Source organism: Blennius ocellaris (assembly GCF_963422515.1).
Source record: "Blennius ocellaris genome assembly, chromosome: 5".
In the NCBI taxonomy this organism is placed as follows: Eukaryota; Metazoa; Chordata; class Actinopteri; order Blenniiformes; family Blenniidae; genus Blennius; species Blennius ocellaris.
In genome coordinates, this window is record NC_137654.1 from 11,553,680 (window position 1) to 11,577,944 (window position 24,265).

The following is a 24,265-nucleotide window of genomic DNA, read 5'->3' on the forward strand; positions in this document are numbered from 1 at the left end:
GGCGGAGCCTCGTGGGGAGGAGCCCCTCATGATTCATGAAAAGCAACATTTTGAGAACAAAAAACAACTCATATCGGTGTGTAATTAATATGAGTGCGTTGCCGTATGTCTGTGAAAAATTGACAATATATTATTACAAATATTTGCTGCAGATTGTCAGGACTGGAAAATGAAAAACCTGACGGTACCACAGCTTTCGGAAATGGAGACCCAAGAGGGGAACGTCCTTCATGAAGTGGTCCAGATTTAGAATGTAAGTTGTTGTTAAATACATTTTATGAGTCATAAGTATTTTCAGTAGAACCATGTGATTTTGGACGTAAATGAAATGAGAGGGAGATTGAAGACCACAATAACATTTACTAAGGTACTGTAAAAATCAAATTGAGCAGGTCTAATGATTGACTTTACTTGTGTTTTACAGTATATTTGTGGCGCTCCCACAATTAATCGACAAACACTTGCGACTGATGTGATGGGAGTTGCAGCGACCTATTTGAAAAACCTCAATGGCCACAAAGAGAAAATCAGCTCTCTGGAAAGAGAGCTGAATGATTTGCGTGGAGGACTGAGAAGCCATAGTGCTGAAGTAAAGGATTCATCTGATGAAAATCACCTGGAGGATTTGGATCTTCCAGAGTCTGTCAGCAGGTATTTGTCCAAACTTTATGTCTCTGATGATTTTGAGTCTTTTAAACAAACAGACCAACACAATAGCTACTGTGTTACAAATATTCAACGTCTTTGTGCTTTTTCAAACTGTTGAGTGTAATGATTGTTAACCTCCCAATGTGAACTCTTTCAGCAAACCCCTGGTGGAGTGCGACAGTTGCAGCTCTGATGAAGACGAATACATTCAGCCGCTTCTTGCCAGCCTCACCAGGTCCAACAACAACCAACTGACCAATGAAAGTTGTTTGGCAGACCTGAGCAACAAGGACCAGGTCGAGGCACAGGATGTCTTTCAAAAACTTCCAGAGTCTGTCAACAGGTATTTGCCTAAATTTTATCTCTCTGATTTTGAGCCTTTTTAAACAAACAGACCAACACAATAGTTGCTAAGTGTGTATAAATATTCAACATCATTGTGGTTTTGCACACTGTTGAGTGTAATGATCAATAATCTTGCAATGTGAAATCTTTCAGCAAGCCCATGGTGGAGTGCAACAGTTGCAGCTTTTATGAATATGAATATATTCAGCCGCTTCTTGCCAGCCTCACCAGGTCCAACAGCAACCAACTGACCAATGAACATTGTTTGTCCAACCTGACCAAAAAGGACCAGGCCGAGGCACAGGACGTCTTTCAACAACCCCCAGAGTCTGTCAACAGGTATTTGCCCAAAGTTTATCTCTCTAATTTTGAGTCTTTTTAAACAAACAGACCAACACAATAGTTCCTAAGTGTGTATAATTATTCAACATCACTGTGCTTTTGCAAGTCGTTGAGTGTAATGATTGTTCATCTTCCAATGTGAAATCTTACAGCAAACCCACGGTGGAGTGCGACAGTTGCAGCTCATATGAATATGAATATATTGAGCCACTACTTGCCAGCATCACCTGGCCCGGCTGCAAATATTGGTCCAAATATAGTCCATCTGACCTGAACAGAAAGGACCAGGCCGTGGCACAAGATGTCTTACAACAACTTCCAGGCTCTGTCAACAGGTATTTGTCCAAATTTTATCGCTCTGAGGAGTTTTAGTATTTTAAGAAAAAAGACTAACTAAACTGAAACTAACAATTTTCTTTCTGGTTTATTAAAGAACACCACAACAAAATGAAGACAGGACAAAATGCATGACTTCTGACCAGTCCTCACCCCTGAAGGAAAAGGACCAATCCAACAATAACCCAAGTAAGCACATCAATGACAAATCAAACTGGTATTCATGATTGAAAAATGACTGGATCAGTTGGATGGACTTTATTGTACTTATAGTTAATTAGATAGCTGCACTAACCTTTTTTTAAAGGCTGTTTAACCTGCATTGTTTAACACAACAAACGTCATTTTGTTTTTCAGATTTGCGACCTGGAAAAAAACATGTGAGCAGGAGACAGGAGAAAAAAGCAAAAAAGCAGAAAAAGAGAAAGGCTTCTCAATGGTGAATGTCGGGGGACCCAAACTTTTAATCCTCATTGCATTAAAAAATAAAAAATGTCAAGAACATCCAAATACTGCTGCATGAAGATGTGTCTTTTTAGAGTACAATATGTAAACAATGACCCAAAATGTGGCAATGACCTGAATTGTTATAAAACATACTGTAATAACACTGATGATACTGATGATTAGAGAAATAGATTACAGACGATAGAGGACAGAAGACTATAAATGACTTGGGCACCAGCAATCATACATACACACCAGAAACTGTATATAGATCAGTGCCGTGCAGTCAGGGTAGGCAGTGCCAGCTCAAGCCTGAATTGAAATGAATGAAACATCTATTTAGATTATTTGTTTTAATTATAATATAATTATAATTTATTTTTCAATTTCCGGTAGCTCACAGTACCTATAGGTTTGAAAGTATCAGCATTTTGTGGTTTTCATAGCCCAAATGACTCGACACCACTATTTACTGGTATGACAGAGAGCCACTCACTCCTGCGCTGTCTTATTGTGAAGGCCACGCCTTCACAATAGTGGATGTGTGAGGGAGTACATCTAGGTTACCGTGGCCTAGGTGCCAGTGAGTATATTTGATTAGCATGGAACAAACCACGTTTCTTTTATGGGTGCTGATGATTTGATATGATTCTCCTGCTTTTATGTGAGTCAACTTAATTCATCCACATTGTTTAGTTTACTTTTCTTCCCTTTATTGGCTCTTTTTAATTTTGGAAAAAATAATATTTGGTTAAAATAAGGTGTTACTGATTGAATCTGGGCCCCGCCCCAGCATACTACTACACCCCCCTCTATTCAATAGCTACCTGTAGCTGGGGGTACAAACGTGAAAACCATGTCGTTTCAAAATGTCCTTTATTTTGAAAACCGAGAGTTTGACTCTGCTCCAAGAAGTTACCATAAAATTCACAATAAAAATCTTGGAGCATCTCACTTCACCAAACAGAAACAAGGGACGGCTGGCTTGACCGCAGTCAGGGGCGTTTCTAGACCCCCTGGGGGCCCGAGGCCAGAAGGACTATGGGTTCTCCCGGCCCCCACAATAATGATGAATGAAGTCCAGGATGATGGATCAGTAAAGAAGTACTTTATTAGATAATTAACATAGAAGATAACTATTTCAAACTTTACAGACAATATCTAAATGCCATAAAAACAAATAACTGAAATGTGCAACATATAAAGTATGATAAAAATGCAGCCTAGCCAAAAAAAACAACAAAAAATCAAGGAATTGAAGAGGAAAATAAGAAATGTGACAACTTGGTCTTATAGCTATAGTCCACTTGTAGTGCAATGTTGTTGTTTTTTAAACTGCTGCTTGGCTTCTGTAAATGCAGCCACAATATCTTCCATATCTCAGGACCTCTGAACAACTCTCTCTATGGAAACCAGTGCTGGTCCTGTGAGCCTCTCCTGACACAACAACAAGACTTATCACGTACTGTGTGAGGAAAGCTGGACTACTTCTTAAAATGAAGCTGTTAACATTGGTGTAAAGTAAGTTTGTCATACCACAGAAGTGTGTTGCTCCTGTCAAATATGAATGATTAATATATACATATATACACACTTTATTAATGTGTTTTAGAAAAAAATGGCTATGGCCCGAGGCAATTGCCTGTGTTTGCCTACTCTGTTGTGGCACCTCTGATTACAGGAGATCAGCGGCTGTTGCCATGGAGACCCTCCCTGCTCAGTGTTTCACACAGTCATGTAGCTTCCTGACCAACCCAATTAGCACTGATTTGAGCTTACGGCTATTATGCTATCAATGCTCTTTGCTTCAGTCGTCATTCTTGTGTGATACTACATGTCGATGTTGAAGTAGTAAATGCTGCAGTACTTTTTGCTATCATTCATATCTGTGAATCCACAGTAAAATGACATATCTTCCAGATCCTTATGGCGTTTCCCACCACAATCTGTCTGCAAGTCAGCCTTTGCACATTTGACACTTCACCCATTCCAGCGTTTCAGCATCTGGGCCTAAAAACAATAAACACATGTTAACGTGTTATGTTTGAAATGAATAACATATGCTGTCCAAATGTTATCCTTGGACAGTGTATGTGAATACTTCTCATAAATCCTGTGTAAAAGACAGTTTCTTCCCAGATTTTAAAAGAAACATGCTCCTCTTGTTGTTGAGTTGATTTTACTGGAAAGCACTTTGGTCACCTTGATTGATTGATTTTAAGTTTTAAGGTCAGGCTAAAGACTTTTCTATTTGATAAAGCTGACAGATAAGCATTTTCTACCTAAGCTGCCATAGGCTAAGACTGCTTGAGGACCTATACTGAGCTTCACTAACATGTTCCTCTCTCTCTCAGTCTGTGCTCTCTCTCTCTCTCTCTCTCTCTCTCTCTCTCTCTCTCTCTCTTCTCTTTCTCCTATAGTCCGTGCTCTCTCTCTCCCTGCTGGATCTCTGACAATAGAACTGAGGTTCGTGGTCTGAAGCCTCCTGTCCTGATCCATCTTCATTGAGTGGATCTCTGTCTTGTCTTTTCCCTCCTTCTGTCCCGTCACCCCGACTACAATAGCGGAAAGATGACTTTGTTGTATTTGGCAATATATAAATAAAGTTGAATTGAATTGTTTCTTTCTCAAAAATAACATTGAATCGGTTTTTTTTTCCAATTAACTTTTACAGCCACCTCATTGCTGTGCTCTTTGAAGTCTGCAAATTATGGAACTCCATAGTGTCGGCTGTGAGTGGCTGTTGTTTGCTGCCAGAGGCCCTCTCTGCCACTTGAGCAGGTCGACAAGCAGCATTAGATCTATACCTATCTGTCACATCTGTCAAGAAAATCATAATCTCATCCAACATTTGAAGGTTTCCATCTGAGACAAACGTGTTAAACTGTGTTTTCATATTACTTCGATCCTTCAAACCTCAGTTTTGTGAAGACTGGAGAATGTTTTCCTTCCAGGAGCTCTTCACATTCATTGGTCCAGTGGGACCAATGAATGGGAAGACCAAGACTTTTGCAGAATGAAAATGAAATGACATCATTAACAAATGTAAATACCAGGAAATCTTTGTATCTATTTATACTAATAGTCAAGTATGTTTATTTACATAACCCTTTAAGCCAAGCATGGATCACATGACTTTACAGTATTTAACCAAGGTAAAGCTAAACAATGCTTGGTGTGCAAGAGATAAAACACAGTCAATAGAAACGACAAGATAGGTACAGTGAAGATAGAGTCATTTTGAAGCAAACAAAAGGTCAGCACTAAGTTTTCACATTATTAACTGAGGAACAAAACAATACTTTACAACCAATAACCAATATATACTTTTGTCTTTTCCTTCATTCAAACATGACCGCTTCATTCATAAAGCAACTTGCTTTATTGCCAAGTTGATCCACAGACCCCAAAGCAAGCAGTGAAATCAATACATATAACCACTTTATACATGCAAACAGACAAATGTCCTACAACATTCTTGTTTTATGTGAAAGCATATGATTTTAATAGGGTTCCTGAAGATTGCTTCAAGATACATTTAAGACTTTTTAAGACCTATTTAAGACGACTTAGAACTGAATGTAATGCCCGTGTTGTGCCCATATTGTCCTCCTCAATAGGAACTGTATCCCCTGCTGCGCGGCACACATGCATTTGGAAGACTGGAGACACAATTCTGTGTTTCAGTATCAGCTTAACTTATTAATAAAACAAAATGTGGATTGTTACCATGTGTTGATTGTCAAAGATGTTTCAAGCTCAATAAACACTTGGCCATTCTGTACATGGCGTGTTTCCCAAGTTATTAAAATTCATATTGCTGGTTGGTAATGTTTAATCTTGCTCCTTTTTGGATTAAAATATACAATTGCTCAGCAATCAACCTGCTAAGTAAACATGCTAAATATTCTCTGGGTACTGGATTCAAACACGCTGTAATTCAATCTATTTATGATCAAGCTGTCCAACATCTCATACAATATAATGAACACCACCGAGCATTTTAACACACTGACAGACTGTGTAGCAGCACTTTAACCAATTTAAAGTCCACTCAATGGATAACTAGGTTTTAAACACATGTACTGTTCAGAGCAGCAATGATCAAGGTCCAATGCGCCTTCGTTTTGAATTATTGGGGTAATAAAACAAAAACTTCTTTGTTAAGAAGTCTTTCTTTCTAAGGAAACTTATCAGCATCTTTAAACATTTAAGTAATGTTGTTCTTATTGCTGTTAAATAGTAGTAAAATAAAGAGAATAAAGAGGAATGAAACTAGGGATAGCAATATGAAAAAGTGTTTCAAAATCTGAGAATAAAAATAAAACAAACTGAATGAATGAATGAAAATACATGACATCAACCTAGCTGTAGTGGTTCAACAAAATTTGGGTTTACCTTTGCTAATATGCGTTTGCGAATGTGCAATTTTCCAATTAGAATTATTAAATTAACTATAAATGTGATGTCTTTAATTTTATAATCATAATATACAATTACACTTTTAAAATCGATTTGAACGATAGGTGCGTTGCACTTTTTAAAAACTTTTTTTATACAGATGACGTGTCCCATTAGCCGTGCCCTCCCTGTGACGTCACCTGACCCCTCCCCCTCGTCTCTTGTGCTATCAGCCGTTAGCATTAGCCCGTTAGCCTCCTGCAGCTGTCGGCGGCCGTCAGTCATCCAGCCTGTCAGTCCGAGCGGCGGTGCTGCGTTTGTGAATCTCCTCCCTCCTTCTTCCCTCCTGCAGTCACACCGAAGACGGCCGGGTTATATCTCCGGGAGCCAGCCGCTCGCTTCACCTCGTTGCCCTCGCTGTCACGACAGGAAGAAGCCCTGGGACATGGCCAGAGCAGAACAGGTCCTGGTGCTAGAGCCACAACACGAACTGAAATTCCGAGGTAACGCCGAGGCGGAGGGCAGGGCCGGGCCGGGGCGGAGGGGGGCTGCGGCGGGGGAAGCGGGCTAGCGCACAAGCCCGAAACGACACACAGCGCGTCGGTATGCGCAGCGGCCAGCGGCTCTCTTGTGTGCTTTATTACGACCGCGGCTGCTTGCTTTGGCGAAGTTTGTGCGGGCGACAGTCCTCCCGGTGACGGCTGAGGCGGCTCGGTGTGCGACGATGCTAACTGGTTAGCCTCCGGCTAATCTGGCTCGCGCGGCGCACCGCTCGCTGTCATTGCAGCGCCAGGCGGGCCTGCACGACTATTCCTCCACATTTCCTCTTTCACTTCCGACACGTTTGCATGTCACCGTGTGACAGCATGTGAGGCGTCGTGCTGGGATCTGATATTTGATCCACCGCCTTTCTTTCGACGTCGCTGCTTTTACACCCGACTGTGGAAAGGGTGGGGGGGGGGGGGGGATGAAAGTGACTATTCTAGCATTTTCCACGACCAGCCTGGTGTCATTGCTGAGCCTTATGACCATGCTGATTTCACAATGTTCCTAAGCCAGCAAGCTCCAGTTGAGCGCTTTACTGTTGGACTGGCATTGTGTAGCCCGAATTCCTTCCCAGCTTTTCTACATCCAGAATGAATGGCTATGAAAGTGCAGATTCCAAGGGCAGTGGATATTTTCTCAGTCGTCATGCTCGGTTGCCTTATTGATGCAGAAATGGGTCAGGGGATGACCCAGGGTGATGGGAGCAGCCAGTGGTAGGATGGTCCTCGGTGGATCGTCGCAGAGCCTTGGATGCAAAGATGATGCAAGAGAAGAGAAGATGCAAACGCCCACTCAGTGATGGAAGCAAAAAAAAAAAATTACAGTGAGGCTCTTGGTCCAATAGAAATCTCTCCAATTTAACTTAGGTTTGATATTCTCTTTGGGAGCCATTAGCTATAGGAGGGCCATATGAGAGAGGCACTGTGATGATAATCAAGATGCTGCAAAAGTAAGAAGAAATTAAAACTTAGAAACTATCTCTTCAGTTGTTTTTTTTTGCTGAGGTTTGTAATTGGATTGTCAGATAAGACACTTTACTGCCCGAGATGTTTATTTTGTGCATAGTGGCAGGCTATTTGGACTTTTCTCAGTAACACGCCTTGTGCAATTCCTCCATAAAGACTTAATCAATTGATTCGCCCTCTTAATTGCCCACTGTGTCCCCCTCCTCTATCGAAACCTTGCACACAATCTGCAGACATGCAAATGATCGGAAATGCATGCCACTCGTGTACAGAAATGCACTTTCCCTCTGTGTCCTCCTCAGGCCCGTTTACAGATGTCGTCACTGCCACGCTGAAGCTCACCAACCCCACAGATAGAAATGTGTGTTTCAAAGTCAAGACGACCGCTCCCCGCAGATACTGTGTGCGCCCCAACAGTGGCATCATTGACGCTGGAAATTCCGTCAATGTTTCTGGTTAGTAACTGTTTTCACATGTTTTAGTTCAATGATACAGGAAGCTTCAATTATTCATGTTTTGTCTTGTTTGTATAATGTTATTTAAGAAGAAAATCTTCAATTTGTCTTGTGTATCGTCAGAGCTTGACGTTGCATTATGCATTGGTTTTCCCGGCTGTAATTCTGAATAGGTTGTAATAGTTGTATAATTTTGCCAAAAGCATTTAAAGTAAAATCAAGCTTTAGTGAATGGTCACAATCCGAGATAATAACCAGTTTCTTCTTACACCGACGTGCTTCCAGGTGTATAAATGGTAAATGCTGCACTACCGTTGAGCTTGTATTAGGTTTCAGCACTAAAATAAATCCTTGAGCCTCTGCTCTACTTGTCACTGACACCACAGACGACACCTGAGCTCAGAAATATTGTTGGGAAATTACCAGCAGGCGTTTCGGTGATGTTCCTGCGAATTCGTGGTAATCGGTACCCGCGCAGTGTTTTCTTTCACTGATGCACGACTGGATTGAATTTACAGTAAAAATGATGAATGACACCAGGCACAGTGAAATGGTGTGCAAAACAAAACGTGTTTTGAGCAATTAAATGGATTTCTACTGGAACCAAATCCGCCCTAATCTATAATGTGCTGTTTGCAGCTATTGTTGAATATTCTGAGTGAATTGATGTTGTGCTTGCGATGTGTTCCTTTGGTCCACATGATGCTGCAGTCGTCTCACACTTGGCAGTGGTTTCTGTTGGAGGTTTTCATGTGTCGCAAATATTAGAGCTGAAATACTTAAGAGAGAAAAATATTTCATGGTCTTGTAATTTTATCACCGCAGTTCACAAATGATTTACAGGTACATTTAGGTTTTAATTCTTGTATCAACAGCAATTATTGGCCATCGGTGGACTGTGGAGGACAACTGCAGCAAGCAGAACTTCCACTTAGCAGCGACTCGTACGCACCTCTATGATTTAAGTAGTCGTAGTGATTTTGCGTTATTATAAGTGGAATTTCTGCTTGTGTGAATTTAATCCAACAGAATAATAATTGTAACATACAGTAAGTAAAAAAAAAAAAAGAACAATAGTATCTTCAGTCAATCTTTAGAGATTACTTGAGTTACTTGAGATAATAGTAGTGCAAATATGGCCTCTTTAAAATGAGACGCTTCACTGCATTTGTACCAATGTCAGTGATTGGTGCCCAGTGCATGCTGGGTAGATTTCTGTCCCTGATTTGGCTCAAACTGACTCTGATGTTCCTCCATTGTTTGTAACGTTTGGTGCTGAACGATGCGGCTACAGGTTTAGAACCTGGAGGCTCTACTTCTGTCCCTTAAATGAAGGCTGTCGATGCTCTCATCCACTCTTCACTTCTCTGAACCTTTATACATTTAGTCTGCATGAATTTACAGTGAAGTTGATTTTTATAACTTTAATTACTCTACATTACACTCATGTAATTATTAGTTGGTCAATCCAGTTATTTATTTTTCAAATTAAAAGCAAAAATCCTTCTGACACCAGTTTTACAGAAAGGTTTGGACTATGTGATATTGTGTGAAGAAAGAGGGTGTTTATCTGTAGACATTAACAACTCGGAGTTTTACTCCATTTCTTCTTTGTGAGATAAGAGGTTCTTAAAGATCATGAGTACAGACTGTTCTTGGAAGTTAAACTGAAAGGAAAAGTAGCACAGAAAGTTGTCAACTTGTTTCGGGGGTTGAAGAAATGTGTTGCTTCAGTGTGCAGCCTGAATGGCCGCTGTCTGGGCACAACAAACTGGATGAACCAGGAGAGCAGCTGAAGCTACTTGCTTTTAGTAGACTGCGTTTTACTGGGAAATGAAACGCACACAACACTTTCTCGTAATATACTTCTGGGTTTGGTGTCGGCACATATCGAAACCTTTCTAACGCCAGGTGATTTTCATTGTTTTCATTGATGACAAAACAAGGCACGAGGAAGTCAGAACAAACTAAATTCAGCTTTAAAGGAGAGCCCATGTAAATAAATCGACAACATTTGACATTTTTCCCCCGAAATAAGCCTAAATGGGACAGAAATGTTCACACATTACACAGAGGAGAGGGAGTGGTTTCTTTTTAGTCACTGAAGATACAAGAGCAATAAATACGGGGCTGTCACCTCTTACACAACTTCTTGGAATTTTATCTTTTTGAGCTTTGAAAAGGACATGGAGTTTATTGATGACGTAACCCAACAGGGAAGGGGAACCTGAACTCGTGTGATATCTTAATCAGCACAATGGTCAAGGAGCTATTTGAATTCTATGTGGTGTGAAATCAAGTGAACTTTAAAGATGGATTGTAGCTATGATGACCTAGAATGGGTTTTAAATCTAAAGTAAATGAAAACATGATGTTTATTCAGTACTTTTGTGAATAATCCAGACTTACGGATCCAGACTCTGATCCGGACAATGAACCTAAGCAGCTCGCCACATTGTGAACCTGTTGGCCTCTTGGCCTCAAGCTGAAGTCTTCCCCTCTCACTCTGTCGTTGTTTTTGTCACAGTTATGCTTCAGCCGTTTGACTACGACCCCAACGAAAAGAGTAAACACAAATTCATGGTACAGTCCCTGCTGGCTCCGTACGACATGACTGACATGGAAGGAGTTGTGAGTATCTTGAGCGCACCGCCGTTCAGTGATCGCACACGGATATTGTACATGGCTGTGTGGGGGACTTTTAAAAATTAATACAGCAACCAGAGTGAAGCTGTTGGTCCCCACTGTCGCCCCCCGGAGTTCTGCTTCATGAGCAACTGGAAGGCATCTTCTATTTTAGGAGCTTCACCTTCCGCTGAACTTTTTCGTTCTGTTTTGTTCTGAAGCTTTGAGACGAGGCTTTACATTTATAATGCACTTTTCATATCCTCCAAGCATTCTGGAGAAGTTTCTATTTGTTTTTTTAAAAGTGGACTTGTGTGAAGGCTGAACAGCAGTGAAATGATGGACGTCTGAGCTCCATGAATCGTCTTTCTGTTCTCGTCCACAGTGGAAGGAGGCGAAGCCTGAAGAGCTGATGGACTCAAAGTTGAGATGTGCTTTTGAGATGCCGCTAGAAAATGACAAGACGGTAAGCGCCAGGACTTGGTGATCTCACTCAGTGAGGAGTTTCCACAATATGTTTGTGTTGAGTTGAACCCTTTCACTTTAGTATTCCTCCAATCCACCCACGACACGTCGGCGCTTCACCCATCACATGCTTGATTTATTCATTTCTGATTTATTTGTCTGCAAATCTCATCTCACTCCCTGCCACGTCTGCATGTCTCTTCTTCCTCACCATCCCATCAATCCCCCCCCCCCCCACCATCATTCTCTCTCTACAGCATGAGAATGAAAGCAACAAACCTGTGTCTTCCTCTACCTCTGTTAAGACTGAGCACTCGGTGCTGCCCAAGTCGGCCAGCGCCTCGCTGGACGACGGCGAGGTGAAGAAGATCATGGAGGAGTGCAAGCGGCTGCAGATGGAGGTGCAGAGGCTACGGGAAGAAAACGTAAAGATCAGGGTGAGACGCGCCAGAATAAACAAGAGGCGACGTGTTTGTGTGGAGAAATGGCCGGTGGCCCGGCGCAAAAGAAATTAACAAATATTTCTGGAGTAAAAAAAATTTGAGAACCAATCAGAGCAGAGGCATCACATCAGCAGCGTTGGGCCAACATATTACTTTCATAAAGTACTGTACGGTGTGAGCCGAACGCTTCACGTTTGGAATCTTTACAGTAAACGCTTGGGCGTCACGAAAAAGTAACTTGATGGTAAAATAGAGCTAAATCAAAAAGAATTCAACGGATTCAGTCTGATTAGTAAAACTGCTCAGATCCAACATTGATTGTTGAAATAAAAACACTTTTTAATCAGTTGTTAAGGCTTCAACAGACTTTATTCAGTCTCATCAGTTGTTCCACTGTGTGTCGTGGATTTCTTAGAATTATGTACAACGTGAAGTTTGACTGCTGTCGCTCTCCATTGAATGTGTGACCACTGTTGTCTTGTGTTTCAAAACGCAGAAATGAATCAAGCAAAACAAATGGCACAATACAATTTTAACCACAATTGCTTTTCTTTTATTCAACAAATGTGACAGAAATAAGCTTTTGTTGCACACATCTTGAGTCCCCCCCCCAATATATTTTAATAATTAAAGATTGATTCAGTGCCAGTCAGTTCAGGCCAGTTTGACCCAGCTGTGACCATTAATGCTGCAAACAGTGTTCGACATAAAGGCATATCAGGCATGTTTTTATTGAAAAAACACAACCGGACATGTTTAATTAGCCAAAAAACCAAATCTCATGCATAGTATGTGCTGATATGTATACCGTTATTGCCTGTTGGGAGTATTTGTGCCTCTGGGTGTGTTGTGACTCTTCGGTCCCTCTCGACAGGATGACGGCCTGCGGAAGAGGAAGGTGACATCAGCGGCTGCTCCTCACGCCTCCTCCTCCGTGACGGCCATGAGGGACGAGGGCCTGAGCACCCGCATCCTGGCGCTCTGCGTGCTCTTCTTTGTGATCGGAGTCATCATTGGCAAGCTGGCGCTGTAGAGACACAGAGGGACAGAGCACAGTGACGGGACAGACGGCTGGACAGCGTGCTCGGGAGGACACGTGTCAATGACGGCAACTGGGGATGTCTTCTGGGTTCATGTTGATCTGTTTCTTTTTCTTTTTTCCTTTTTTTAAACATTTAAGGCAATATCATAACGGTTCGTTTGGATTGAAGCTAAATTAAAGTGTAAAAAGAAAACAGAGGAAGACTACCCCAAGTTAAACCATGAGTGCAAGCGTTAATTGTCACAGGTCCTGCCTTCTTCTTCCTCTTCTTCTTCTTTCTCTCTCTTCTGTGAAATAATCTCCACCTCTGATCTATTTTTTTTTTCCGTCCATCTCCCTCCTAAACGATCTTCCCGAACTTGCACAGGTAACAGTTAGTGGTGTGTGGATGTGGCTTCAGGCTGGCTGAATGTTTAATCTTTCATTGATTCTCACTCTGTGTATAAGAATGCTTCTCTCTCCTTCATCAGATAATCTCTCTCCCGCTGGTAAACCTTCAAGGGGAGGTTGATGAGTGAAAGACTCAAACTTTGTCTTCTGAAAAGTTTAAGGTTGAAATATATGATAAAAGAAGGAAAGGAAAAAAAACCCCGCAATGAGCCAGTAGAAGCCGCAAGTGTGTGTATGATAGGTTGATCATTTGTTTGTTTGCCTCCTGCAGGAACGTTGATGTGACTGGGTGTGTGTGGATGTTTGAGTGAGGAGACCGGTTAAATGGTGAAATCACAGGCTGTTGGACAACAGAAGAAGAGGGCTGGTTTTAAGGAGAGAGAAAAAAAATCAAAGCTTAACTGTATAGAGTTCCTGTATTCAACAGAAGAAAAACAAAATAGGGGTGTTTGTTGAAGAGCAGATCAGGACTTTTGATGATTTCAGCTGCAGTCCGGACCAAGGAATCTGTAGAAAAATCTTAAAATCGGCTTCCGGGCCATTTGTGAAGTAAAAATCAGCATCGTGATCAGGAGTTGCTGCTCAATGCATCAGATTTACCTGCTTAACTTTGATTTGCTCAGATGAGAGAGAGTTCATGATGCTGAACTTGAGATCAACCGGAGAATGTCATGCAAATCGAACTTGCACACTTTTAATATTCAACATAACGTATGCAACAATATTTTTCGTCGCAGCCTTTAGTTTTGCCCACAGAGTATTGAATTTGTGTCCTGTGTATTACAGCAATGGTCCCCCACCCCCCCACCCCCATTCTCATGTATCCACAAAGCTTCAGTTGTTTCAGATATTCAAATGCACTATATTAGAGCTGTGCACCCTGCAGTCTGCATGAAACGGCCTGGATTTGTTCAGATTGCTTTATTATGTTTTTAGGTTTTGAGTGTTTAAAGTTATATTTGCAAAACAAGGAAAATATTGCTGTCTTTTTCAAAAAGGGACCACCATGAGTCTGGTTTATCAGTTTGTGTGTGCGTGTGCGTGTGTGTTTTAATTCCCTCTCTGTCATCATCTCTTTTTGTTTCCTGTCGGGCTCCGGTGGTTGTGAGATAACACAGCTGTATTATCTTGGCTATCACATGACCATCTCGGCAGACTCCGTTGTTATAAAGGAAAGAAAAAAAAAAACAACAAAAAAGGAAAAATCTGCATTTGTTGGTTGCCTGAGGGGAAGAGACGTGTGGATGTGGGCAGCTGGGAGGAGGACTGACCTGTTAATACACACTACATGAAAGACAAAACAAAAGAACAATCTAGGCAGCAGCGCTTCAGACCACACCTGCAGTCACAATGGTGTAATCACAGTAATTGGATACTCTTTTGTATGTACATAAAAATAAAAGTACTCAAAATGATAACTGGCGATAATGTTATTAACATATTGTAGTAAAGGATGAAAATGAACCACCTTGGATCATGTAGCATCATAATGAATTAAAATCATAAACCCCCCCAAATGTCTACTACTGTCAAAAGTGTGGTTTTTACATTTCTGATGCTGAAAGTGGCTCCTTCAACCTGCTGGTGCGATGAACCAAAACACTGGAACTGGTAGGAGATCCTCACTTGACAGAACTATAAAACCCAAGTGGCTCCATTAAAAACTGACATGAATCACATGCCATCCAATGAGCTTTCATTCTCTTCTAAGATCACCTATACATTGAGGACTAATTTACTATAATACTTTAAAGATAGTGGTTGCTTGCAGTTCTCTGTTTACATTGCATATATTCATGCACAGTTTTTCACATTGTAAGGATAAACGGAAGAACAAATCTGTCATAGAAAGAAACTTGTGAATAACCCTGGAGTCACGCTTTTGTTTCACATTCCTTAATTAGCGGCAGATAATTGTATTAAGTTATATTTTAACTGCGCATGCGTCTGCCGAAATGTATTTGTGATGTCATCCTTTGGTAGGGATGTGAAGCACATTAGGACACACATAAAATTGTATCAGAATACCAGGGAATTTTAATCTGGACAATAATGCTGAGGTGTGTGTCATTCAGTAAGCTGACACATTACAAAGCAGGTAATAATACATCTACGTTTGAGTTTCTGGAAAACCTTCCAGATCAGCACACTTTAAAACACTGCAGTGGAACTTTAACCCACATATGGGCCAAAACCGGCTTCAATCCGCCAAACCACCAGGTAAATTATGAAAAATTCAAAGAAAACATAGATTTAAAAAACTAAAAATTCTTAAGAGACACAACACAATACTGACTGAGACCCGGGTTCAAATCTTGGTGATGCTGCCATGACAGATATTAACCAACATTTTGCAGTATTTAACACCAGAAGGTTTCATTCAAATTGGCTTCATGCTAATATTTTAGTCCTATTTGGTGGCAATTATTTATTCATTCATCACGTGTACTTTGCACCACAACAAATACAAGCTATAAAGTTTCATTTTGAATGTTATTATGACAGTATTTTGCCAGTTCGGTCAACACTGGGTGAATTTAGGCTGCATGTGGACCCTGAAAAAGAAAACGTGTTCGAGCCCTCTGCTCGAGATGAATTCTTGTTTGTATGTGCAGTACCACAGATGGCCAGTAGAGGGTGACGAAAGGTGTGACGCGGCGACGCCCACCACGTCTTGGACGCAGCCGATGACGTCACCGGGCCTTATCCAGGAAGTGTAAAACATCAACAATCCCCCAGGTTGAGCGTCAGAGCAGCTAGCAGCGCGGCAGCGGGAGCAGAGCTCGGTTTATCTCTCAAGCAACAGCCGTTTTGCAGCGCACCTAAACATGTCGTTGCTCACTAAGTTCTTCGGAGGGGGAGGAAAAGGGGGGAAGGGGCCGAGTCCGCAGGAGGCGATCCAGAAGCTCCGGGAGACGGAGGAGATGCTAACGAAGAAACAGGAATTTCTAGAGAAAAAGATCGAGCAGGAGCTGCAGATCGCCAAGAAGAACGGCACGAAAAACAAAAGAGGTGATGCATTTCGAGAACGTTAGACGCCGCTCGTGTTCGACGAACGCGCCCGCTTCGCGACCCCCCGAGGCTAAACGTGTAAAGCTAGCGTGCGAGCTAAGTTGGCTAAGTTTCCCCGAGCTGGCGTAACTGTTGGCAGCCGCATACAAGCGGCTCTATGCCGGCCGGGCGGGGAGGGGGGGGACTCGGTGAAACGTCAGGCTCATTCTGGGACAGATTTAGTCGCACGGTTGTTTATTCCCGGCGCGATCGGCCAAGCCGGCGTGGGCTGCGATCATGTGTGACTCTCTGGGAGGCTCTTTAATAAGTGGGGAGTCCTGCTGGAAGGTGTGGCCCCGCGGCTCGGCTGCTGCTCGCTGGGGTCGCCGCAGTGAGACGGACCGTGGAGGTGTTGACATGGTGCGTCAGGACAAAGGTTGACTCCAGGTGAAAACAGCTGGACGTGATGTCACCGTGGAAGGAGATGGGCGTGTTTGCAGCTCGGTCGGCAGGCGGTGTGGACACCTCAGGAGCTGCCACGGTTCTTCTCTGGCCGTCTGACACTGCACGACGTGAGCTACGGATAAGGCACATTAGTTGGTTAGTTATGCCACACTGGGACTAAACCAACACTCAAGAGTTTGGATTATCATTCAGATTGAGCAGAAATCATGTGTTATGTATCCATCAGTGCAGGAAACTTGAGATTTAAAGTGAACATGCAACCCAGAGAGAGCTATCGGTTTTTTTTTCTCCTTCATTTATACTAAGGAAGAATATACTGCAGAATTACAACATGAAACCAAACTGTGCAGGGGAGGAAACAAGCTCAAGGATCTTGTATAAAGCCTCCCCATCAATAAACTTTGGTTCCTTGTTGGATTGGAGGGAATATCTGGTGATCAGAGAAAAACATTGTGAAATGTGACTGTGAGGTCTTAGTTCTCAATAATGAATTAATACATTAATATGCATGTTTGTAGCGTATTACTAGCCAAGGTTGAACTTGGCTTGACCTCTGGAATATGAGGTTATTGTTAAAAAATAGTTTTTTGTATGTGAAGTATTTTGTTAAGTAGAGAAGTATGTGTGGCAGCCCGGACAACATGACAACATGTGCAGTATGGATATATTAACATATAGTACAGTGATATTAGACATTATCTATGTACTGAAGGAGATGCCATTAATCCATCAAATAGCAATTTTTATCTTAATATTTTATTCTGAATCTCTTATCTTATCATTACTACCGAAGTGTTGTAATTAGTCATCATTTGTGTTGCGTTAGAGCTGGAAAAATGACAGGTTGTGCTGCGTTGCTAAAGAATTTCTCCAGGAATTGATTAAGTGATTGTGACGTTTTAAAGATATAACAACTTTATTATGAGATGATGACGTCACGCAGACCCCCACATTGTCCAAATTGAACAAAAATAGTTTGTACTGTTTTCTTTTCTGACCTTAAACTAACCTCAAGTTGTCTTTTGAGAGAAGACATGCATACATTTCATACTTTACTGTAGAGAGGAGTTTATTACAGCCTCATATGAAATCAACAATAATGATGATTATAATATTAAAGCAAACAGAGCTCCGGTATCAGAATAGTATCAGTATTGGCAGATATCCAAATTCATGGATGGGATCAGAAGTGAAAAAACCTGGATTGGTGCTTCTCTAGTTGTAATAAATATAATGCAGCTATGAAATCATTTCCCCCTTATGATGGATGAAGGATGCCAAGAATATAGGCTCGGCGTATGTATTCACTAAATGTTGTGTGTAAACAGGGAAGTATCAGCATCTGTTGTGGGTTTGTGTGTCGACCCTGCCAGGGACATTTGCCAGCTTGATTTTTTTTGTTTGTTTGTTCCTTCATGCTACACTTCTCTGCTCAGTTCAGTGTTGTTGTGTCGATGTCGATCACTTTCGGCATCAACACAGAGTTGGAAAATCAAATCCGGAACACTCCTAACAAACATTGACAGTTGAGCCAGACGGTGTCGTAGGAGGAGAACAGATTTGAGTTTACTTCAGTAAAACAGCCGAGTTGGTTCAGGAGCAGCTTCTCAGCTTTTGAATTTCACGTAACTGTTTAGGGAACATGAATGTAAAGCAGCCTTCAGGAATTGTCTTAAACCAGTGTTGTTTCTTGGGTTACATGCTTTGTGCCGTAATAGTTTCCTTTTCCTGCTGGGCAGAGGCCAAAACTGTGACTCAGTCCATAATGACGGTTTCTTTCCAGGTCGTCAGCTGGTCAGGAGTTAATGGCCACCTCATTTGACTGATTCTCCATATAGTTTCCAGTCGGTGATGGATGAAGCTCATAAAGAACAGGCTATCGCGCTGACTCACTCTACACATGTTTACCTACTTAATCTCCCACCGGTTAAAGAGCCGATCAGACGATTCCCGTCGTCGTTTTCCACTGCTGCGCTTGTCTCAGCCCGATCGTCCTGACGCCGTCTCCCCACCTGTCGCCTTTCTCTCCGCAGCGGCGCTGCAAGCTTTGAAAAGAAAGAAGCGGTACGAGAAGCAACTGGCCCAGATCGATGGCACGCTGTCGACCATCGAGTTCCAGAGGGAAGCTCTGGAGAACGCCAACACCAACACCGAAGTGCTCAAGAACATGGGCTTTGCTGCCAAGGCCATGAAGTCCGCTCATGAAAACATGTGAGGCGCTAACCTACCGTATATTTTAACAAACAACCTCAGATATTTCCATATACGTATTCTATTATTCACACATGTAAATAATACATACAACCTGATGTTTGTGGAATAGGTAGTTGCCTGGAAGGTGGCTGTCCAACTGTTGCTCACTTGGCTTCCTTCTTTGTTTTTTTCTGTCAGGGACATTGACAAGGTGGACGACCTGATGCAGGACATCACGGAGCAGCAGGAGCTGGCCCAGGAGATCTCTGATGCCATTTCTAAACCGGTCGGCTTTGGAGAGGAGTTCGATGAGGTGGGCGGGGCTCTTCACAGGGATGTCTTTGGTGTATTATTGCCACAGTGCTGTAAAGAAACCAGCTGGAGATTTTGATTATGTTTTGTGTTTTATTGTTTTATTTATTATTCACTTTCGAGCTTATTATTCTCATTATATGTTTGCTTAGCTTCGGCTCTGCTCATGACGTTCACTTATTCTGGGACAATGCAGAATACGTATCTTTTATTTTAGTATTTTAATTTATTTCAGTTTATTATATAAGATGTCTTTACCCAATAATTAGGATCAATCCTGACTCCATATAGTGTAACCTGCAATTATTATTAAGAAAATCATCTTAATTTATCTCTGTGTCTTTGAAAGAAGGATGACTGGTCACCATATATTCATCTGAAGACCATAAAATGTTAAGATTGTGAATAAATTATTGACAACAAGTCAAAATGCAGCCAGTACCAAACTAGCTATAAGACAATGTGGGTGTTGCCGCAGACCAATGGAAGGTACAGGAGTCCTGCCAACACCCGCAGTGCAAATAAAAGCAGTGTGAAGAGGAAAGGTCCAGAGGAAGTTCCTGGCTTTAGTGAAACCACCCGATTCTCCGGCAGTAAAGCCACAAAGGCAGTTTGTTCTACTGCAGCCACAGTGTTCCACTTTGTGTAAATGATCTGTGTGGAGCTTCCTCTCACTGTGGCGGTCAGCTGTTCACTCCAATCTCCATTTGGATTCCCACGGATGGACTGTCGTCCAGCGTACTCGGAAAGCATTAACAACACATTTAACTGTCTGCAGAGTCAGGATGACAAGAATCTCAACTTTTGACAATAAACGGAGAATCTGCTGCTGGATTTTCCATGGGAGTTCTTAAAAATCATGCCGAATGTAAAATATGAACATGCTTCATGTTTGTATTTGTTTTGTTTTGTTTTTTTTGTTTTGCAGTGCATGAATCGCTTGCATACTGCGCTATCCTCAGTGTTTATGTCTTTCCTTTTCAGGATGAGCTGCTTGCGGAGCTGGACGAGCTGGAACAGGAGGAGCTGGACAAAAACCTGCTGGAGATCGGGGGACCGGAGAACGTCCCACTGCCCAACGTGCCTTCTACTTCATTACCTTCCAGACCTGGTAGGAACCCTTTAATTCAATATTAAAGGAAATAATACCCACATGAACTGTTTTATTTTCAGTGGTTGGAATATCTAAAGCAATACATCTCAGTTCTGTCTGTATGTTTTAGACATGTGGCAGCTTTTGGATTGTGATCAGACGTCTGCAGAGCCATTATTTTATTATTATTATTCATTCATACATCCATACATTATATTTTTCAAAGCAAATTGCCTTTCCTCTGACCGCATTGAGAGGCAGGCTCATGATCCTGCACCGGAGGACATAGACGTATATAAGTAGACTCCTCTCTGCTGGAGCAGACGTATCAATGTTGCAGATTTTTGATGTGAAAAAGCATCTTGGATCATAACTATGCTTTTTTTTATATAACAAACCCCTTGAACATGTGTTGAAATCAGTGAGTTGTGATTATTGTATTTGTTTAAAGCAGTGGGTCATAATCTGATCTGTTGTGAAGCAACACCCAGGAGATGTTATTGGATACGCATTATACGATGACCCCACCTTTTATCTATTTCCAGGAAGAACAAACAAACGTGTTTATTTGGACCAATGTCGTATTTCCAGTAACTCAGCATGCTGAATGTGTTAAATCTTCTGTACATGCATTTCAGTTTATAATGTGAACAGCCAGAAAGAAGGAAAAAAATCTGACCTCGCCAAACATTTGGAATTGAGCATTAATTCCTGCTTTGTGACCGTGGATACAGAACACAGTGATGAACCGATGGAGCACGGACACACACACAATAGCAAAGCACGAGATTTGAGCTCTGCGGATCTTAGGTTATTGTTCCGGGTCGGACCGGTTTCAGTGATGGAGCCGTTGCACAGCAGCACGGAAATCACCACAAGTTGGCTTTGTCACAAAACGTAGTCAGACCTTTGTCTGTGTGAATGTGTTGAAATGAGAAAATACTGTGAACTTTCTATTATTGTTTGGTAAAAGACACAACAGACGCTATCCTTTTGTCATCTTCATTTCCAGTTTATTCCGTCTTGCATACTGAAATGGAGACAAAAGTGTAAAGAAATACAACTGAGGAAGAAAAGAGAGCAAAAAACAAAACTTGAATCCTCTGTGAAACATGTGAACTACACTCAGGCCACATTTACACGTACCTGGTTTTTTTTTTACATAAACTGATATTTCCCCCTCTAAGTTTTAAAAAGAAATCTTAATTTACATGGACCTGCATATACACCTGGTTCAGAGCTACTATGAGCATGCCAAGCTTGTGGGGGGCAGTGTAATGAGATGCAGGAAGCCATGATAGCCAATCAGAATCCTGGAAAAAAACCAACAACAAAACAACGTTTTTCCAACTCTCCACTGTGGCTGGAGTTTTCAGCTGTAGCTCCGTTTATGTGTAAACGCAAAGAAATGTCATCGTTTTTTGTTTTTCAATTCCCGGGTACGTGTAAACGTGGCCTTCTGAGGAGGTTCAGTGTAAACTAAACTTAACCAACTAGTCTTGTGACATGTTGCTCGGCTCTCCTGGCTTGTTGCCACGTCGTTGTGAAGTTGTGGTTTGCGTTGTGAGTCCATACGACAAAGCACAGGTGTGAGGTTCCTTCAGCCGCGGGACATTTAGGAGCTGTAGGGACGAGGCTCCTTCGACTTGGAAATACTATGAAGTAGTGCGAGATGTGGGCAGCGCCAACAGAGAACACGTCAGATTTAGATCTCGGCAAAACTCGCCTACAGGAACTCCGGATTCAGATTCCGTCACAAAAGAAAGCTGCCGCAAACGTTCGTATTCGTCCTGGATCGCAGCTGTAATTGTCTCCTCTTTCTTTTCTCCTCAAAGCCAAGAAAGAGGAGGACGACGACGACATGGAGGACCTGCAGCGCTGGGCGATGGAAGCCATGTAAACGCCACCTCATCACGGCTGCGTCACTGTGGGAAGGGGAAGGAGCAGGAGGAAGCAAATGGACTGATGGGATCTCGTGTTTGAGTGGTTTTGTGTGTTTGAGGAGAGGTGACTGTCTTTACAACAAATGCTGTAGTTTTTTTTTTTTTTTCTTCTTCTTCTACTTTCTCCATCTCCTCACAAATCCAGAGACCTCCTGGCGCCCCCCCCACCCCCCTCCTCCATTTGCAGAGTCGCCGAGTTGATTTCTCCACCCTTGTTTTAACAGCGAATTAGCACTTCCTGGTCCTCGTCCTGAGCAGGACGGTTTCACGTCTGCGGAGGTCTTACAGCAGTGAGACATTATGAGCTCTGCGAAGGCGATTGTCCGCGATTGTCCACGTCAACGTCGACAGAAAAAAATCGCAATGAAGCTCAATCCTCAAAGGTTTATTTCCACCTGGCGTATTTACCCGTGCGTGTAGCGTTTTAACGTTCTTTTCTTCACCGGCAGTTATCTCCTTCTGTTTCGTTACCTCCTCTGGAACCCGAAGCTCGGGAGGGAACCTGTGCTTTTTGTTTCAGGCTGTGTGGTTTGACCCAGACCTCTCCTCCTCCTCCTCCTCCTCCTGTTGCTCTTTCAGCGACTTCTCCTTAGCCGGAAGGCGTTCTCACCAGTGGTTCTTGTTATTCGGTGTAAATATCCCAAACGTGTCTCTTTTTGTATACTGTATTTCTGCCGTCACCGAGAGGTTCCGTGGAGGTCGTGTGAAGCATGCGCCGATGGGGAATTCACAATACAGATCACAATACGCGGCTAGAACGAGAGATGTTTAACCTAACACTTTCATCTTGCTCAGTCCGTCTCGGTCCTTCTCATAAAGGTTTTTCGTTCAAATCGTATGAAAAAAAAAAAAAGAATATTCATAATAAACTATGGTCACACCTTATTAACTGCATCCACAGGAAGATTGGCGTTTATAAAAGATTAGATTATGGTCAATCTACAACATTGGAGTTTAAAGAGTTAATTCTTTTAGTTTTTCACTCTCATGATGTACATTTTTTACATAAAAAAAAAAAAAAAAACCCCGACAAAATAACACAAGGACAGATGGACAAGCATGTTTGCATTTCTATGTTTTATTTATCCAGATGAGAATATTATTTGCAAAATCATTAAAGGTTTTCAATTCTTTGACTGTGTTTGGACCTTTTTCTTTTCATTGATTCGTACCTGATGGCTTCATGTCCACACATTTAAAAGGTCACTACTTCTGCAGTCTACCTTTAAACAGAATCGTTGAATAAAGCTAAATATAAACCTAATATACAAGGCTACCTTTCAACAACATAGAGGATCCAATGTGACGTAAAATTTTGATTTTCTATGCAACTGATTTAATCAAAACTATATACAAATGTATTTTTTGATTCTGTTGTAACAGGTTTTTGTTTTTGTTTTGTTTTTTGCATTGAAACTGCATTTGTGGGTTGCCATGACACATTCGCCACATCTTTTCTGCTGATGCTAAACCGCTGGACGTGACGGGATCCTTCTTGTTAAATAAATACTTCGAATTGTCAGTTGTGTCTTCAGACTTCCAGCACTGAACAAAAGGCTGTTGACAGTTTTGGCAAATTCAGTTTCATGAAACTCGCCCATATAATCGGCTCTGCTGCTTATTACACAAAGGCAGGTCCCTTGGTGAGAAACAAACAATGTTGCACCATTTGGGGAATTGTGTGTGATAGTCTTAGTGTCCGGAGAAAACAACAGTAATCTTATGAAATACTGTAACATTTGTGTGGCCATACACTGAATTTTCCTGTAACAATCTGAACAGTACACCGCGTTATTTTCCTGAACCAAGAACTTTATG

General features: G+C 41.9%; 2 protein-coding genes across 3 annotated transcripts; both read left to right on the forward strand.

Annotated features, from left to right (window-relative positions):
- The first annotated feature begins 6,821 nt into the window (after positions 1 to 6,821).
- LOC308130352 (vesicle-associated membrane protein-associated protein B-like) lies at positions 6,822 to 13,266 on the forward strand. 2 transcript variants are annotated; one of them, XM_080496673.1, is made up of 6 exons: positions 6,822 to 7,022; positions 8,333 to 8,485; positions 11,013 to 11,116; positions 11,496 to 11,576; positions 11,833 to 12,012; positions 12,893 to 13,266. In XM_080496673.1, exons 1-6 carry the CDS (start codon positions 6,965 to 6,967, stop codon positions 13,049 to 13,051), a joined length of 735 nt encoding a protein of 244 aa, XP_080352799.1. In that variant the 5' UTR covers positions 6,822 to 6,964; the 3' UTR covers positions 13,052 to 13,266. The 2 variants fall into 2 exon arrangements, with proteins under 2 accessions (XP_080352799.1, XP_080352800.1); XM_080496674.1 differs by having other exon boundaries at positions 11,881 to 12,012.
- Positions 13,267 to 16,172: 2,906 nt separating this feature from the next.
- On the forward strand, positions 16,173 to 23,580 carry LOC308130347 (charged multivesicular body protein 4b). The gene is made up of 5 exons (XM_080496664.1): positions 16,173 to 16,462; positions 18,940 to 19,117; positions 19,298 to 19,412; positions 20,396 to 20,522; positions 22,340 to 23,580. Exons 1-5 carry the CDS (start codon positions 16,279 to 16,281, stop codon positions 22,402 to 22,404), a joined length of 669 nt encoding a protein of 222 aa, XP_080352790.1. The 5' UTR covers positions 16,173 to 16,278; the 3' UTR covers positions 22,405 to 23,580.
- The last annotated feature ends 685 nt before the right edge of the window (positions 23,581 to 24,265 follow it).